The sequence below is a fragment of the Synchiropus splendidus genome, chromosome 14 (assembly GCF_027744825.2).
Source record: "Synchiropus splendidus isolate RoL2022-P1 chromosome 14, RoL_Sspl_1.0, whole genome shotgun sequence".
Lineage (NCBI taxonomy): Eukaryota > Metazoa > Chordata > Actinopteri > Syngnathiformes > Callionymidae > Synchiropus > Synchiropus splendidus.
Window position 1 is genome coordinate 7,939,758 of NC_071347.1, and position 16,058 is coordinate 7,955,815.

A 16,058-nucleotide genomic window follows, 5' to 3' on the forward strand; every position below is an offset into this window, starting at 1 on the left:
AGAGCGAGCGCGAGAGAGAGCGAGAGAGAGAGAGAGGATGCTCGGTCTCCAGGGGAGGTAGAATCCTGCATCCCAGTGATGGTGATGATGATGCACACACACTGTCTTCAGTCACACTCGGACACCACCACCTGATTATAATGTATTTTTGGAATGATGACCTCAATATTTTTACACACTAGCATCAATTTTTTTTGTAGTATTCATTCTTTTTTTTAAATATGGACGAAGGGTAATTATAAATAAATAAAACATGTATTCAATAAAAAATAAGTTCATAAATATATAGAAATACAGAACTATAAAACCATTTCCATTAAAATAAAAATTCAAATAATTAAATGATATTAATGTATGGGAACTAAGTGAAATGTTTGGAAACAGTTGATTTTGGACAGCAGGATGTTATACTTCCCAATGTAACACGACGGTGATGAGAACACTGACTCAAAAGGAATATAAATAATAGTTATATATATATATATAGATATATAGATATATATATAGATAGATAGATATATGGCTGCAGTTTGCTTCTCTGTAAACCGCAGCCATATGGTCTTGGATTCCATCCCAGCTAGACGCATGAATCCAGAATGTTCCAGGCGACGCATGTTATGGAATGATGAGGGGAAACCTACGCAGCCGAACACAGCAGCCAGCTCAGCCTCCTACACAGGATTTTGTCATAATGAGGACACAGCACTCCTAAAAGACACCACAAATGAATAAACAATAAAAGCATGCTTAACTTTGACTTTCACTGGTGAGCTAAACAAAAATAATAGCAAATATGAAATGCCTTGGAAACACACACAAGAACATACCAGTGTGCATATATATTTATTTTTATATTTATTCTATATTTTTATTTTGAACATAATAACATGCTCAGCATCAGAACTTTTAGACAAGACACAGTAAAGAGGAGATGTACAAGGACACAGATGCCATTGAATGCATTTTATGCAATTGTTGACGTTAATTCAAAGTTCATCCTCGCCCTATGAAACTGTAAACAACAAATGTGTCAAAGAGAAATTGTAATTGCTGGCAGAGAATCTCTACAAAGTTCAAGTAAAGTTGTCCACAGATCAGACTTGGTTTGTACATAAAAGGCTGCATTTTGCTTATTACAACAGACTCTGAAATACAAAAAAATGACATGTTTATACAAAACAATTTGAAGATGAGGTCACCCGTGCACGTTATTTTACATGAGCTCGATGGATATGACGTTGAGATTGACAGCAAACACACATTGATACAGTCGGCTGCTTCAGATCCGTGTGAGGAACTTCAGGTGAAGACTGCTGGGCACCTGCAGCAGCTCCAGAGCCTGCGAGGACCAGCTGAAAGGAAACGTCACCTGGAAACGATAGTTCAGGTCCAGCAGCAGCTGAGCGGAGCCGTCGCGGGTCTGAAGAAGGGACTGCAGAAACCACACTGTCATCACGAGGCACCGTTGGCAGAAATATCTCAGCGATAGTTACCTGAACTTTGCGCACGAACGAGGACGACACCCTCTTCTCAAAGTCATCAATAGGCGTGTATGAATTCAATACCTTGACAATCTTTAAAAAAAGTATTCAATAACCACAAATATGGATATGAGATTTGCTACTCACCTGGACAGGATTCAGTTCTGTGCATGTGTCAGTGATCTCTTTGGCGTCTGCATCCGTGGACTTGTTGACTTGCAGCAGCCAGGCGACCTGAGATAAAGGCTTCAGCGTGTCTATAGCTTTAGAGCTCTGCAGCTCCTTCTCCTTCAGCCACTCCTCCAGGTAACTGATGTTGCATCTGAACACACAGGAAGCATTTAAGAAGTTGGTGTTGGTCCCACAGCGTTGGTGAATAAAGAAGGTGGACTAGAGCAGTGATTCCTAACCGTAGGGCCGGGGCCCATTGTTCGAACCATGAGCACCACCTAAGTTTTTTTGTTTTACGCCTTTGGGCCGTGAGATGCTCAATTTTAATACATTAGCCACGTATGGTGCAAATCTGTGATAGTTACCAACTATGGAGAAATTCTTGAAAAGAAAAAATGATAAAGAAAGTGATGGCACCCCCAACAGAAAACACTGTTCATGAAAGCATCGGTTGAAGCAGTTTTGAAAATTAATTTACTTTACTAAGTGATACTTTCATTTACACTTTACTTATATATTCTTTGGAGTTTAAATTAAATATATTTTTATTTTATGATATTTAGATATGGTTTTATTGTGTTATTTTATTCAGAATTTTATTCAGTTTTTCCAATTTTCTCAACAGTTTGCATCAAGTGTATTTTTTCCCTTTTTTCTTTTAGCAAATTTGATGAGTATGACTTGCACCTGGTTCTGCTCGACTTATCGATGACAACTATCTTTGCGATGATGAAACCATGTTTCATGTCATTTCATAAGGTTTTGGTTTGTTTACATGTAAGTAGATTAAATATGGTTATTGATCACAAATGAATTCAAGAGTCATGAATCAGTTCTATTGAATGGGCCCCGTGTCCAATTGTTCAGGGAAAGGTGGGCCCCGAGATCAAAAAGGTTAAGAACCTTTGGACTAGATCATGTGATAATGTCATCGGAATTGATACCAGTGAGGGCTGAAGACATAAAGACAAGACATTTCATATTTGCGACGCCAAGCAAAACCTTCCAAGTGAAGAAACGTGGCAGAGGCGGACTTAAGGAAGCAAGAAATCCGACTGAGGTTGAAACGGAACAAGACAACCACAGACCTGATCTGCATTCCCTTCCTGCAGGAGCACATGTCTTTCCTGAGCATGATGCTGTTGAGGCTCGCTGCACCTATGAGGAAGAAAAGCTGCTTGACCGCTTGCTGGATGAGGCCCTGGTCGAGCCCGTGCTGCACCATGGTGGAGTGGAAGTGAGTGAGCTGCTGAATGATGAAGGAGATGGTGAAGGTCTCCTCTTCATAAAGGCTGTTGGAGCGCTTCCTGACCCCTGCTGGTTTCATACTTGAAATCCCTTGCAGGCTCTCGTGCTCCAGCATCCCAGGAACTGTGGGTGGTAGAAGCCACACAGCCAGATTAGACACAGATTATTCTGCATGCGACATCTGTTACGAACCGATGGCAGGGGTGAGAACTTTCTCCATGATGGTGATGAGCTGGTGGTAGATGTGGATCGCAAGGTCACTCATGATCTGACGGTATTCGGACAAATCGTAGTTCTGCAGGCAGTTCTTATTCTGTCGAGGAGTGTTTTGCTTCATGAAGTCCTGTTTTGAGCAGAAAGCAAATGGTGGTGAAAACGTAAATTTAAAGGGGGAAGCGCTGCAACCCATCACCTCCTCTCCACTGTACTGCTTCAGAAGGTTGAGCAGTTGATGCGTGTTGGAGAGCCAGAAGGACACCAGCGCCGACTCTTTGGAGTAAGACTAAAGGAACATAAAACTGCTTATGTAGATGTTCGCTTGAACAACACACTTGCTCACAACCAGGTACAAACTCTCACCACTATGACCTTCTTGACAGCACTGATGATCGCGTTCATGAGCGACTTGACCTTGGCGTCGTCGTTCAGGTAGTCAGTGTGGCGGATGCACATGAAGAGAATGTAAGCTGGGAGGACCGGGATCATGCTCACCACCACGCCTTTGGGTTTGAGCTCTGCAGGAAGAGTGAGAGACAAAATGAAGGCTGAAAACAACTGAAAAGAAGAAGGCAAAAAAAAAATACCCAGGATGATGTTTTGTATGAGCTTGGCTTCATCTTCACGCTTGTATTCCAGCATTCCCAAGTACTCTTTGGGAACAGCGGGTGCAGGTGTTTGCTTGGCTGTGGGGACATTTGAAACCAAGGATTTCAAAGCGTGAAATTAAACTGGACAATATGGAGACCAAACCTTTCTGTGACTTCTCCAGGCTTTTTATTTGGTTCTGGAGTTTCCTTATCAGTCTGTCCCTCTGGTCGAGCTGCTCTTCAAATTCCTGAAAAAAGGGGGCTGTTGATGCATACTTTGAAGTATTTATGTTGAGGTGTCACAATTGAAAAGCGCAACAGCAGAACTAGCACACAGGAATATGAGTCCAACATGATCATGATGTATCTCTATCGTTGTGGGGACATTTCATTGACTTCCATGCTTTCTCCAGCCTCTCCCCCTAAACATAACCATCCGAACCAAATGGCTTTACAACATTAACCACTCTGAACCAAACAGAAACCTATTCATAATGACCCAGTTAACCCCCAAATCGGGGGTTGGATTTGTAGGGTCCAGCCAAGTGGTCTTCAGAAACATATAAGGTCCTCACAAGTAAGGATAAACCAGGTACACACAGCCATTTCGACGCATGTAAAATGAAGCAGCGACTGTCGTAGAGGTCCATATTTTCTTCTGGAACACCAACACATGTCTGAGCCTTCCCTCAAATAGAATAGATCCTATTTTGTTGTGTACAAAAGCTGCCTTGCCTCGAGCTGCACCATTATTCTCACATGCACACAAACAGGGGAAGCGGCAGCATCAAAAGACAGAAAGAGCCGACTGAAAGCCCAAAATATGCAGGGTTTTTTTTAGTGGTTTGTGGAAATCTAGATAAGGACCTGCTTATTTTAGAAGTGAACTAATACTAAGTCACAGCTCAGTTGCAATTGCAGGAATTTAGGAAAACATTTTATGGGGCTATTGGCTGCTTGAAATTTGATCGAGGGTAAGTAAACGCTGCCTGAGCCAGACTTTGGGCATATTTAACCAGCAATTTAGGATTGACAAATAGAATAGAACTTAGAGCTCCAAATGCACATGTACCATATTCTCTGCTGTCAGCTGCGATGCCTCTTGTCTCAGTCGGTTCTTGACCTCATTCTCCATCAGCTGCTGTCTTTTCAGATAGTCGTTCTCCTCTCGCATCTCTTCTAATTTTTGCTGGAGATCTCTGTTGGTCTCCTCCAGTTCTCCAACTTTCTCTTCAAAATTCCTGAAATTGATGCAAATATTTGAAATAGATAAGAACTTTTCACCCTTTGACACCATCTTAAAACATTGTATTTTGAAGATAATCCACCAAACTTGTAATCCACCAATTCCTGTATGACAGCTGCTCAAAATAAAATTTTTGGTTTTCTTGTTTTATTTGACTCTATTCAACAATAACTTTCACAACTTTCTAGTTTAAGAGAAAAAAACCCCGACCAAACCAATCAAAACAGTAACCACTGACAGCTTGTATTGTTTACCTTCGCTGTGAAGTCTCATCTAGTATTTTACTTTGGATGGTTCTGGTAACCTCTTCAGATTTCTCTGGAACAGAAAGAAGAAAAATCACTATATAGAAATAGTTATTCAAAATAGCAAAGGTGGCACATACGTACCAAGTAAAGTTTTGTTCTGCTCCTCCAGTTCTATCTGAAGTTCTTGCTTTTGTCTTTGCAGTTCTGAAACTTGAAGTTTAAGCTCAGGTATAATCTGTGATACAAATGAAACAGGAAGTAAACGACAACAGCTCAGAAGACTGATCTGGTGAGATCACGCTCACCGAGTTTTCAGTGCTTAGCCGTGACATCTCTAGGCGAATATTCTCATTGACGTTTGTCTTTTCTTGAAACATGTTCTGCAGCGTGTTGTTTTCATTTTCAAGGTGGTCGACTTTTAATTTCAAGCCTTCAACTTGAGTCTCGTAGTGGTCTCTCTGCTCCCTCTGATGGGTTTCCAGAATCCTGGCAGAACACAACTCACATTCAGCAGATAAACACAGGCTTACTGTGGTAGGAACGGAACCAAACAGACCTGGTGGCTTTTTGAAGACCATCAAAAGCTGTGAGTAAATCTTCATGTTCTGGGACCTTCTCAGAATCCTCAGGGGTCAACCTGCAGACAGAAGTTGGTTACAGAGAGAAAAAAGAAACAACCTAGAAAATAAGCGTGGTACCCCAGCAGGACCTCTTCCTCCACGACACCGCCAATGAGTTTTCTGGTCAACCCAGTTATTTTAGCTAAACAAAAACAGAAAACAACAAACAAATGTTATCTTTGGATGAGGAGGATCAGTCTCTTTAATGTTAAAAAAAACAGCATCACAAAAGTACATTAGCTGGGATTGAATAGAATGTCACTGAATATTCAATAATCAACAATAGATACACTTCAGGAGGCCAAGAACTGTCTCATCCACTAATATCGACAGACTGAAAAGGAGAACAGGTCTAAGAAAAAGAATAGGAGTTGTAATGAATGCAATGTGTTGCAAAATTATGTATGCAAACCTCCACCAAGCAGCTTCAGTTCAACTCCAACACAATCTCCCAACAATAAAATTTCCTTCATATAAGTTCCTGGATCCAAATACTGAAAATGGGCCCATATCTCCTCAATATCTCCAAAAATTCCTCGATCCGGACGGTGATCTGGATTACTTCTACTTCTGGATTATTTCCTCCATATTACATCCAACCCCATCCATAACTTTTCACTTTGCATGTTTATTTTGATCACAGATCAATAAAAACACAGGTAGACAAAACAAAACGTTCAAAAACATAAGATCCTTGGTGAAGGTAAATATTTTTCAACAAAAGGTGCCTCTCACAATAGCCTCTAGACACGAAGTCATTTTCTCAACTAGTTCGATTAACATGAGCCTGACACTAATCCTGATATTCTTATATTCCAGTTATAGAAAAGATGTAATGTACACGATGCCTCATGTAATGTAATGCAATAAAGCTCCAACAATGACCTGATATCACAACCAATGGTTTGAAAACCTTCTGCCATAAGAAAAAACTTAGAACTGTGGTAAGTTGCAAAGTCTTCATTACCTTTTGCTTCTTCTGACTGTTCCTTCATCCTTCTGTCCAATGTATTCCTTTGGTTCTGCAGGTTGTTGAGATCTCTACGTAACTCTGGGATAACCTTGACATGCTTGGTGAGCTGGATGACCTGTTCCTGCAGGTCAGAGTTCACTTGGCCCCCATCATCAACCTCTCTCTGTAAGCTGACTCTCTCCTCTTTCAGCCTTTTGATTTCATCTTTCAACACTTCCACCTCTTTTTCGTGGTCTAGTTGGTGAATCTCAATGTTGTTCTCCGCGATCCTGCAGGATGTATGTGTTATAAACGTAAATATTTGGGTCTCAGAGCAAAGTTACTTTTGAATGGCACTTTACTTTCTCAGTCGCACTTCATTTTCTTTCTCGTCAAGTAGTGTCGTCTTGATCTGATCAAACCTCTCTGTAAGATGATAGAGACGAGTAAAAAGTATATTTCATGACCATCCTGAGTTTACTTACCAATGGTTTCTTTGACAGAGGTTTCAAGTTCTTTCTCCAAATTTTTCTTTTCAAGAATTAACCCATCAACTTGATTTTGGAGCTGGTTAATCGACTGCCATGTAAACAAAAGCATTTTCATTGAAACATTTGTTTCACATATTGCACTCTCTTCTTTTAAGACTGACCAGGCTTGCATCTTCTTTGGCTTTCTTCTCTCTCACTTCCAAAGACGCCATCTGCATGGTGGACCTCTCCAGCTGTCCCTCCACCTCCTGCAGTCTGTCCACAGTTTGTGAATGGGTGTTTGCTAGGCTGCTCAGTTTATCCAACAGGCCACAGTTCTCTTTTGTCTGTGAGGACACAGGAGTTAGAAGAACTATCTTCAGGCCTCACTCAACCAAACTCCTGATGATCCTTCACCTGATCTTCCACTTTCTTTCTGAGCTTCTGAACTCTGAAAGAGAGCTGGACGTTGAGCACCAGTCGCCGCATGATTTGGAAACGCCTGCGTACCAGCCAAGCACGGGCATACTTCTGCAGAACCAGGGCTTTGTGTTCTTTAACCATCTGCAGAGGGAATGCACAACAAGCTCAGACATTTGTAAACAAAGTCATTTTAACAAAATAAAACACCTTATTGTAGTGTTTTCTGGCGAGCCAACCGCGAGTGAAAGCCTGGATGGTGATGGAGGCGAGGCGGACGACTTGGTAGATCTGCCTGGTGCGGTAGCCTCGCCAGTGCCTCTGGATGACCACTGCTGCCCAGCCCTGCTTCAGCGCTGCGGGACTCACTGTTTTCCTGCAGAAAGACACACCCAGTTCAGTATAAGAAACATTTAAATGAACAGAAATGGAAACAGAAGCAACAATGTACACAAAATGAGACACAAACCGAATCGTCCTCTTCCCACGAATATACTCTTGGAGAACAACAGTCGCGTCTCTCACTTGCAGATATTTCCTCCTCATTTTCCATCGTCGGAAATATTTTTGGATGGTGATGCAGGCTCCTCGAAGTCTGTCCAAACGTAGCTTCTCCAGATAAGCTACCTGACCTGCTCTGAAAAAGATCTTGGTCCGTCCAAGCTTGTACTGGTCAGTGTCCTTCAAAACAGATTTAAGATGTCTTTGTCAAATAGATTATCTCTGCTTGCTGTTCATACAAAGAAGGACAATGAGAACTTGAGAAGTTTATATGTATTCTTTCATAGAGACAAGGACACACTAAGGCAAGCTGGAACTTAAACCACAGAATTCAGATAAACCATCCGTGAAATTGCAGGATGATGAATGAGAGGGTTATAATATAAAAACCTAGCTACCATGCATCAGTTTGAGAGATAGAAATCAACTGAAAGCAGCAGAGCTCTTCAAGTGACAATGTACGCAGATGAACGAGTGGCAGGAACTGAAAGACAGGAAGTGTCCAGAGGAGTGAAAGAAGCAAGCAGACAGCCAGATATCCATAGCATCAGAGGCATTGATGGTGCATGAAAAACAGATGGGAAAACTTTGATGTGTAGACGGTTGTGACCACAGCACAGGAACAGAAGTGAACATGGAGCAGACGGTAGAGTTCCCATGGGACACCATTTCCGAACAGTTCTTCTCCACCCTACATGGCTTCCTGTCCTCAATAGAGGAGTGGGCTCATGTGGCCTCAAAAGCCTATCCTGACTATCAGAAGGAGCTGGTGCACAGAGATGAAAGAGGAGATGGAAGTAGAAGACAGTCTCCTAGCAGGACAGTGCAACTCCGTGTTGGTATAAAAGAAAAATGAAGCCTGAATGAACCTGCCTGAATTAACCTCAGCAGCACATTCTTGCAGGACTGTTTCTTGTCACGAGGCGCTCCCTCCCCAGGACCCATCAGAATACTGTAGCGGCTGTAAAACTCCGTGTAAGTCCACCTGAACACAGAGCGCAAACTTGTTAGAGTGACAAGAGTGGAATATTCCGGCTCAACAGGGGATCACCTGGACGGGTAGCTCTGAGAACTGATGCGAATGGTTTCAAGAACTCCACAGGCCCGCAGCTGCTGCACCACCCTCCTGGAGTCATATCTGAGCACAGCACTGTGGATGACACAATCCTGCGCTTGTGCACACTCACGCATTGATACTTACTCAAACGGAAGTCTTTCATCATTTGGTTTAATGCAGCGCACGTAGTGAGGAGTCGTCGCATTAAGCGTGTCCATTAGCAGCGAGAGGGAGTTCCGGAACTAAATCGAAGACAAACAAAGAGTTGTCCTGCACACTTACAATTCAAGGACATTCCACTACAAGCCACATTTCCACCTTGTCTCCCACTGATGCTCGCAGCTGCTTATTGGGGGCTTTGAGTCCAGGCCTCGCTGGACGGACTTTCACAGACTTGCTGCTCAGAGGTTTGGCCTCCTCATCTTGAAAGAAGTTGGCCAAAAAAGAAAACTGATGCAAAAAGGGGCATTAGTGCAGTCTGACAATGACCTTTCAAAATGATCAATTCAAAGCCCTTGAACATTATTCACTGGTGACAAAATGACAGCCTTTAAATATAAAACATCTGTACACTGAAAATACACAGCAAGCTTCAGGTGAAATTCTTTCCTACAGAAACCTAATAAATGTAAGTTTACTTTCATCAAGTTGTCCGAGAGAGAATATCAAGTTTCAAAATAGCACACAATGAATTACCTTGCTTGTCCTCATGATATCTACAAGTTCTTCAAACAGAGCATCTCTGTTCTTCTCCAGAAAGCCATGGCAGCAGTAGTCCACCTGGCAAACAACCAGGCAACTTCACCGGTGAACATGTGCTAGAATTTAATACATCAGCAGTAAATATTGAAACGCAACCTTGTCTGCAAAGTGTTGTATGGTGAATTCCTCATTTGAAAACTTGGGCTTCTGGATTAGTGGACTTGTTTGAAGATAGTTGAACAATTTCTGGAGCCAGCTTTGGTCTGAGCCCTGAGGAAACTGTGGAGTCACAGGAGAAAGGTGAGGATGGAAGTGATGAGAGAAATGGAACTGAAGCTCTTACCAAACATTCCTCATCCAGCAAATCCAGGATTCCCATTTTGGCCTCGATCAGGTCAATGATGGGCTGATTGTCATAGAAATCGATGAGCGCCCAAGGGATGTCTTCCTTCATGTACTCCTCCTGATCCAGCTTGAACACATGCTGTGCACACATTTAGTGAGATTGACAGGCATTGTTATAAGTCATTGTGTGTTCTGATGCCTTGAAAAAAATACCAGCATGCATGAGGGGGAAAAAAAAGAAAAAGAGCAGGCTGAGTTTGACATTTTTTTACTTTCAATCCTCAAGAGAAGCCATGTTTCCAGTATCATTTAAAGTGATGCCTACCAGGTTGAACTGCTGTTGAAGCTTTTCATTGGCATAGTTGATGCAGAACTGCTCAAAGCTGTTCACTTCAAACGTTTCAAAGCTGATAACAAAAAGCAAATATCAAATATAAGAACTTACAGAATCCAACAGCAAGTAAGGAGACAGACATTACCCATAAATGTCCAGGACACCTATGAAGGCGTGCTGCTTTCCAGGCGCCTGCAGCGCGGTGTTGATCCTCTTTATGATGCAGTCAAACAAATGGGCATAGATCTGCTTTGCTAAGGCGTCCCTTGCATTGACTGCTCTCTGTTTGGAAACCGGCTTCACCACCGTCTCCGCCACCAGGACGATTCTCCGGTGACACAGCCAGCGGGCCAACTCTTGATCACACACCCCCAACAACTCGCAGAAGATCGCCAGATGAGGATCACTGGGCTGCAACATACAGATGCATTTATATCAACTGCTTCACTCACATCACAAAGGTGAAACTTACTTGTATGAATGACTTGTCGTCTCCTTTGCGTTTTACATTGACATTTCCTAAATGCAGAATGGCGGCGAAAACAGTGAAGACATCGGACTGAAAGGCTTCATTCAGGCCTACAGAATGGACGCTGGGTGAGTCAAATGAACCGAATCACTTCACAATGATCGCTGTTCTCACCAAGGAGGGAGAAAGTGCGGAGAGTCTCCATCATCCCTTTGTGGTCATCTATACCTTCGATAGTTATCTCACCGCCCATGCAGGTGTATCGGAACCGATCTGCACTAACTGAGGGAACAAAATAGTACATTCACTTCAGTAAAGATATGCTTATAAAATATTTTTTTATGTTCAAGACGAGACGAATTCAACCCTTCAGCTCTAACACTCACGCAGTTGAAGTCTCTGGAACTCTGGCAGCTCTGCGCAGGAGCATAACTGGTAGAATATGTGGTAGTTCCGCTCATTGTCTGCCTGAAGATAAAAAGAGAAAACTTTGAGTTCAGGCAATGCTAAAAGCAGTTTCCATTCAGAAACAGATTTTTCCCTCTCTTTATATGTGGAAAACTTGACGGAGTCAAAGCAAGTCTGAGCTACATATCACAAGTTTTTCTTCCTTCCTTCTTTGCTTCTTTTCTGTAGTTTGTTTTCTCCTTCTGTTGTAACTATGTCAGAAAAAGAAAATACAACTGTTGATTGAACTGCCAAGACAAAAACATGTGTCCTGAAGCGTCTGAACAGCTATATTCTTCTCTCACAAGTCAGAATTATTTTGTGTATTTCACCCCTTAATTCCAATACGTCACTGTTGCAAATTGTCAAACATTCTGGTGAAATGTAAAAGACAGTTAATTTAGAAAATTGGGGAGAAGTTTTTTTTTTTTTTGTAATCCATCGGTTAACTCTATACCTAATCAAAACAAAAAGCAACACTGTACAACACTCCAATAAATAAAAATGCAATGACACGATAATACGTCAACATGCCAAATTGCATGATAAAACCTACCCACTTCCCCAACATTCATCATCATCAAAAAAGAGGGCAAATCATAAAACAGAAAATACGTAAAGAAGAAATAAAAGAGAAAAATCCACCTTAAAGGTCTGACAATGCACCATTTCAGCAGCAGAGGGAACAAACATTACAGACAGAAAAAACAGATATAAATATTTTATATTTTAAAAAGTTAATTTTGTAGACGTGTTTTAGACATTTTGTCCTTAATGACTCCAGAGGGTAGTAAATTCCAGTGATATCAAAGGTCAAAAGAACGTCTTCATGTTGGGATACAGCATTCAACACATTGCTTGTGGTTTTAAACCGTCATTGAGCTTCCAAACCTCAGTTCCACGCATGAACAATCAGCCATCAAAATTGCTTGGCAAGTAACACCGTCAGCAAAAGTGCTAACAAGCTAAAGTGCAGACAGAAACACAGCTGAAAAGCAAATTTGCGCCGGTTGTAAGGCTAAAATCTAGCTATGCACACACAAGCAACACAGACGCTGGTGCTGATATAACTACCAACTATCTCTGCCTCACACTGGTCTGATGCATTACCTGGAAAATGACTCTTGACTTCTCCAACAGGTACGTCCTCATGTTTGCTCCCATAATTCGATATCTCTTGTCGAAGCTTATCTCCGTGTACTTCCCAAAACGGCTGCTGTTGTCATTCCTTGTGGTCTTTGCGTTTCCAATGGCCTAAAAATACAGCAAGAGAAGTACAGAGGCAAGTCTGGATCTTCTTCTGCTTCAAACACTTCAGTTGCAGAATATCAGATTGGATAAACAGGTTTGATATTTTAATCATATCTGAAGGGCTTTCTCTTAAATAAATATTTTGCACTTGGTATCAAAGTGAATGCAGGTTCCTGAAACTGAAACCAGTTGTGCACCAACATACATATGATGAAAGCAGACTAATGTAAAACACATTTCACACAGTAAAAAGTGGTTTAGGTGAAAGTCCTTCAGCAATGAGAGTAAACTCCTACCTCAGTTATTGGGTTGGAGGCCAGGACTTTATCTTCAACTCGCGTTTTACTGCCAGATTTGCTTACAACAGCAAAGTATCTCATGGCATATCGAGCAGACACTGTTTTCCCAGCTCCAGACTCACCGCTGACGATGATTGACTGGTTCTTGTGATTCCTGTGAAGATACAGTGGATTCGCACACTCTTTACTGTTTTACTAGCAAGTTGTCTACACAATCCTAATATACATATATATATATATATACATATATATATACACATATATATATATATATATATATATATATATATATATATATATATATATATATATATATATATATATATATATATATATACACACACATACACAGAGGTACCTCGGTTCTGGACCATCCCTTGCAGGCGGCTGTTCGAGAAGCGAATTGTTCTAATCTGAATCGATTTTTACCATTACAATCGATGGAAAAAGAAATAATGTGTTCCAAGCCTTAAAATAGGCTTTTGTCGGAGTGAATGTAGAGTGTCTGCTGCAGGTGCGCTGTTCCTCTATGTGTGTGGCCGCTGCATGTGGGAGGGGTTGCCGAGTGAGTGACGTCTCTCCAGAAGTGAAGAGGTGCCCGGTGCGTGTCCAGCTCTGAATGTGCGCTTCTGTGCAGTTTGGCTGTGACAAAGTCATTAACCAAGTAACACTCTGTCCCAGACTCGCCTCATCCCTGTCCCAGCTCCAGCCCACAACAGGACATCAAACCCTGGAGTGCGTGCTCCAGCCTCGGAGGTGTGGAGAGCGAGCACCTCCCCTGTGACACTCTACTACAGTCCAGCGTGGAGACAGGAACGGTTTTACACCTCAATATGAAGAAAAAACAGTCCGTAAATGTAGCTAATGGGACACGTCTGCATACACAATAACAAAGCGCCCGTCGTGGGTCAGCTGATCGGTCCACGCACGTTATGTTTTTCCTGTTCTGGATTTTCGTTCAAATTCCGACGCAAAAAAATCTCTAAATTTTTGTTCGAATTCCGGGACGTTCGAAAACCGAGGTACCACTGTATACATACATATATATATATATATATATATATATATATATATATATATATATATATATATATATATATATTGTTAGTCTTATGTCTGTACCTTTTAAATATTCTCATGACTTTAAAAAGAGATGGAGAGAACATATTTTTTCATGAGACTATATGGGCATAATAGGCTCAGGTCTTATCAAAGACATACTGTTTAATTCTCATTGTTAAATTACTGCAGATCAACATGCATTTCTCATTCAGGGAAAGGCCTCTTTCTCAGAGGGAAGCTGTTAAATACACTGAGATTCATTCAACAATCAGACATTTTATGACCCTTAATTTGTGTTTGACACAGTGAACATATAGTTACCGAGCCATTTGTTTGTAGGCTTCCTCTGCCACGGCAAATATGTGTGGGTCCATGTCCCCCATATTTCGACCTGAATACGCTTGAATGACCGCATCTCCATAGATAGGAAGCTGCTTGTAGGGATTTACAGCCACCAGTATAATTCCTGAAAATGAGGAAACAACTCAGGCTGGGCTGAAACCACGAGGGACGAGATTATGCAGGTGAGTACCACAATAGGTATAGATGATTCTGGATTCAACAAATCGCACTCTGAGATTGTGCAGAACTGCAGGCTCGTGGAGGTAGCTGAGAGCGGTCAGGTCATTCTCCCCCACGAGGATGTCCGGGTTGCGTAAAGGAGGGAGTTGTGGATGTGATGGGTCAACATTGTAATAATGTTCCTGAACAATGACAATCGGGCAGAATTGAGTTGGCTGTGTTAAATCCATTGCTAACAATCCGATGAGTCATGCTCTACTTACGGATCCATCCTCAAGAAGCAACTCTAGAATCTCGTCACCAACATGGAAATCCCTCGTAATCTCCGCCGACTTCCACACATGATCGTGGTCTGGAATCCAAACCCTGTTGAACTGGAGGAATGGATGAAAAATTAGATGGAAGTTTAAACTATGTACATAGTGTACAGCGTGTGTTATGAGCGCATCACCTGTCAATCCTTGTGTCTAAACAATCACACAACACACAAACACAGACGAACACATGATCATGAATGATCATTTTTGTCATATCAATAAAAAAAAATCCAACTTGAAAACACAATGTTACTTGGTTAAGGCCAACTGTAATAACACTATGAATTACACCTGTCGTTACTTCGAAAGTAAAGTAATTACTACATCATATAACTTGGTAGGTGCGACTGAACGTTTAAATTCCATAACATAATTTAAGGTGATGTTGTTTGTTCTGTCACTTGAACATTTAAGGTTTAAGAGCGTGATTTTACCCCTGGTTAGTTTCCATATGTTTAGTGAGCTAACACTGTGTTAAAATTCTCTTTCGCCAGAGTGAAACTCAATGTTTTCTCCTCACCTCTGTGTAAAGCTCCGACAGAGTCATCCTCCCGCATTACTGTCGACAGCTCCGCGGTTAGAATAAATTAGTTTATGACTAGTTTCACACTTGTGTACAGGTTTCCATCGAGATCCCACCCAACTCCTCACAACAGTGGCTCACACCGCAGTCAAGTTAACATAACAGCACATCGTTTCCGACTCTTCAGAATAAGACGTCGCTTGAACGTCTCGCTAACCGTTCGATTTCCCCTACCCGGATCTTTGTATCGAATCTAAAATTTGCTCTACTACAATAGGGTTTATTTAATAATTAATGTATTTTTATGAGTGACAGATATCCAAGATGACTTTCACCTGAATATTCATAAAAAAATAAAACATTAATAAATGTGTTGTCATAACTAACTGATAAGTAAGAATTCTGTTTATAGCATAAATAGGTAAATAAAAAAGCTAAAAATAAATAAATATTGGAAAGCTCTCGGTGACTCTTACTCTGAAAGTACAGTCAGTGACGCTACAGGTAACTTGTCATTCTGCGAGCGTGTCCCCGCCCACCTGTCTTGTGACTGACAGGTTCGACGAT

The 16,058-nt window shown here is 41.5% G+C and overlaps 1 protein-coding gene across 1 annotated transcript; it reads right to left on the minus strand.

The window, feature by feature from the left end:
• Positions 1-871: 871 nt before the first annotated feature.
• On the minus strand, positions 872-15,612 carry myo5c (myosin VC). Its single transcript, XM_053884851.1, has 40 exons — positions 15,489-15,612; positions 14,915-15,025; positions 14,662-14,833; positions 14,451-14,595; positions 13,065-13,221; positions 12,628-12,771; positions 11,457-11,538; positions 11,245-11,352; positions 11,074-11,180; positions 10,747-11,012; positions 10,593-10,674; positions 10,266-10,406; positions 10,079-10,201; positions 9,917-10,000; positions 9,539-9,670; positions 9,365-9,462; positions 9,215-9,301; positions 9,037-9,148; positions 8,132-8,343; positions 7,873-8,038; positions 7,660-7,806; positions 7,425-7,589; positions 7,258-7,351; positions 7,135-7,198; positions 6,788-7,062; positions 5,899-5,962; positions 5,757-5,837; positions 5,506-5,686; positions 5,342-5,435; positions 5,207-5,270; positions 4,779-4,947; positions 3,870-3,954; positions 3,704-3,802; positions 3,480-3,634; positions 3,313-3,402; positions 3,093-3,243; positions 2,741-3,023; positions 1,629-1,803; positions 1,494-1,574; positions 872-1,432 (listed from the first exon to the last, which is right to left on the minus strand). Exons 1-40 carry the CDS (start codon positions 15,513-15,515, stop codon positions 1,280-1,282), a joined length of 5,226 nt encoding a protein of 1,741 aa, XP_053740826.1. The 5' UTR covers positions 15,516-15,612; the 3' UTR covers positions 872-1,279.
• Between the last annotated feature and the right edge of the window lie 446 nt (positions 15,613-16,058).

What these genes read in the sequence shown, in the direction of transcription:
- myo5c (XM_053884851.1), bottom strand. Translation starts at nt 15,515, where the DNA reads ATGACTCTGTCGGAGCTTTACACAGAG. An exon ending in GTTCCAGAGACTTCAACTGC is followed by an intron (nt 11,353 to 11,456) that starts GTGAGTGTTAGA and finishes TTGTTCCCTCAG; the next exon opens with TTAGTGCAGATCGGTTCCGA. An exon ending in ACAGTCAGAAGAAGCAAAAG is followed by an intron (nt 5,963 to 6,787) that starts GTAATGAAGACT and finishes GTTTTTGTTTAG; the next exon opens with CTAAAATAACTGGGTTGACC.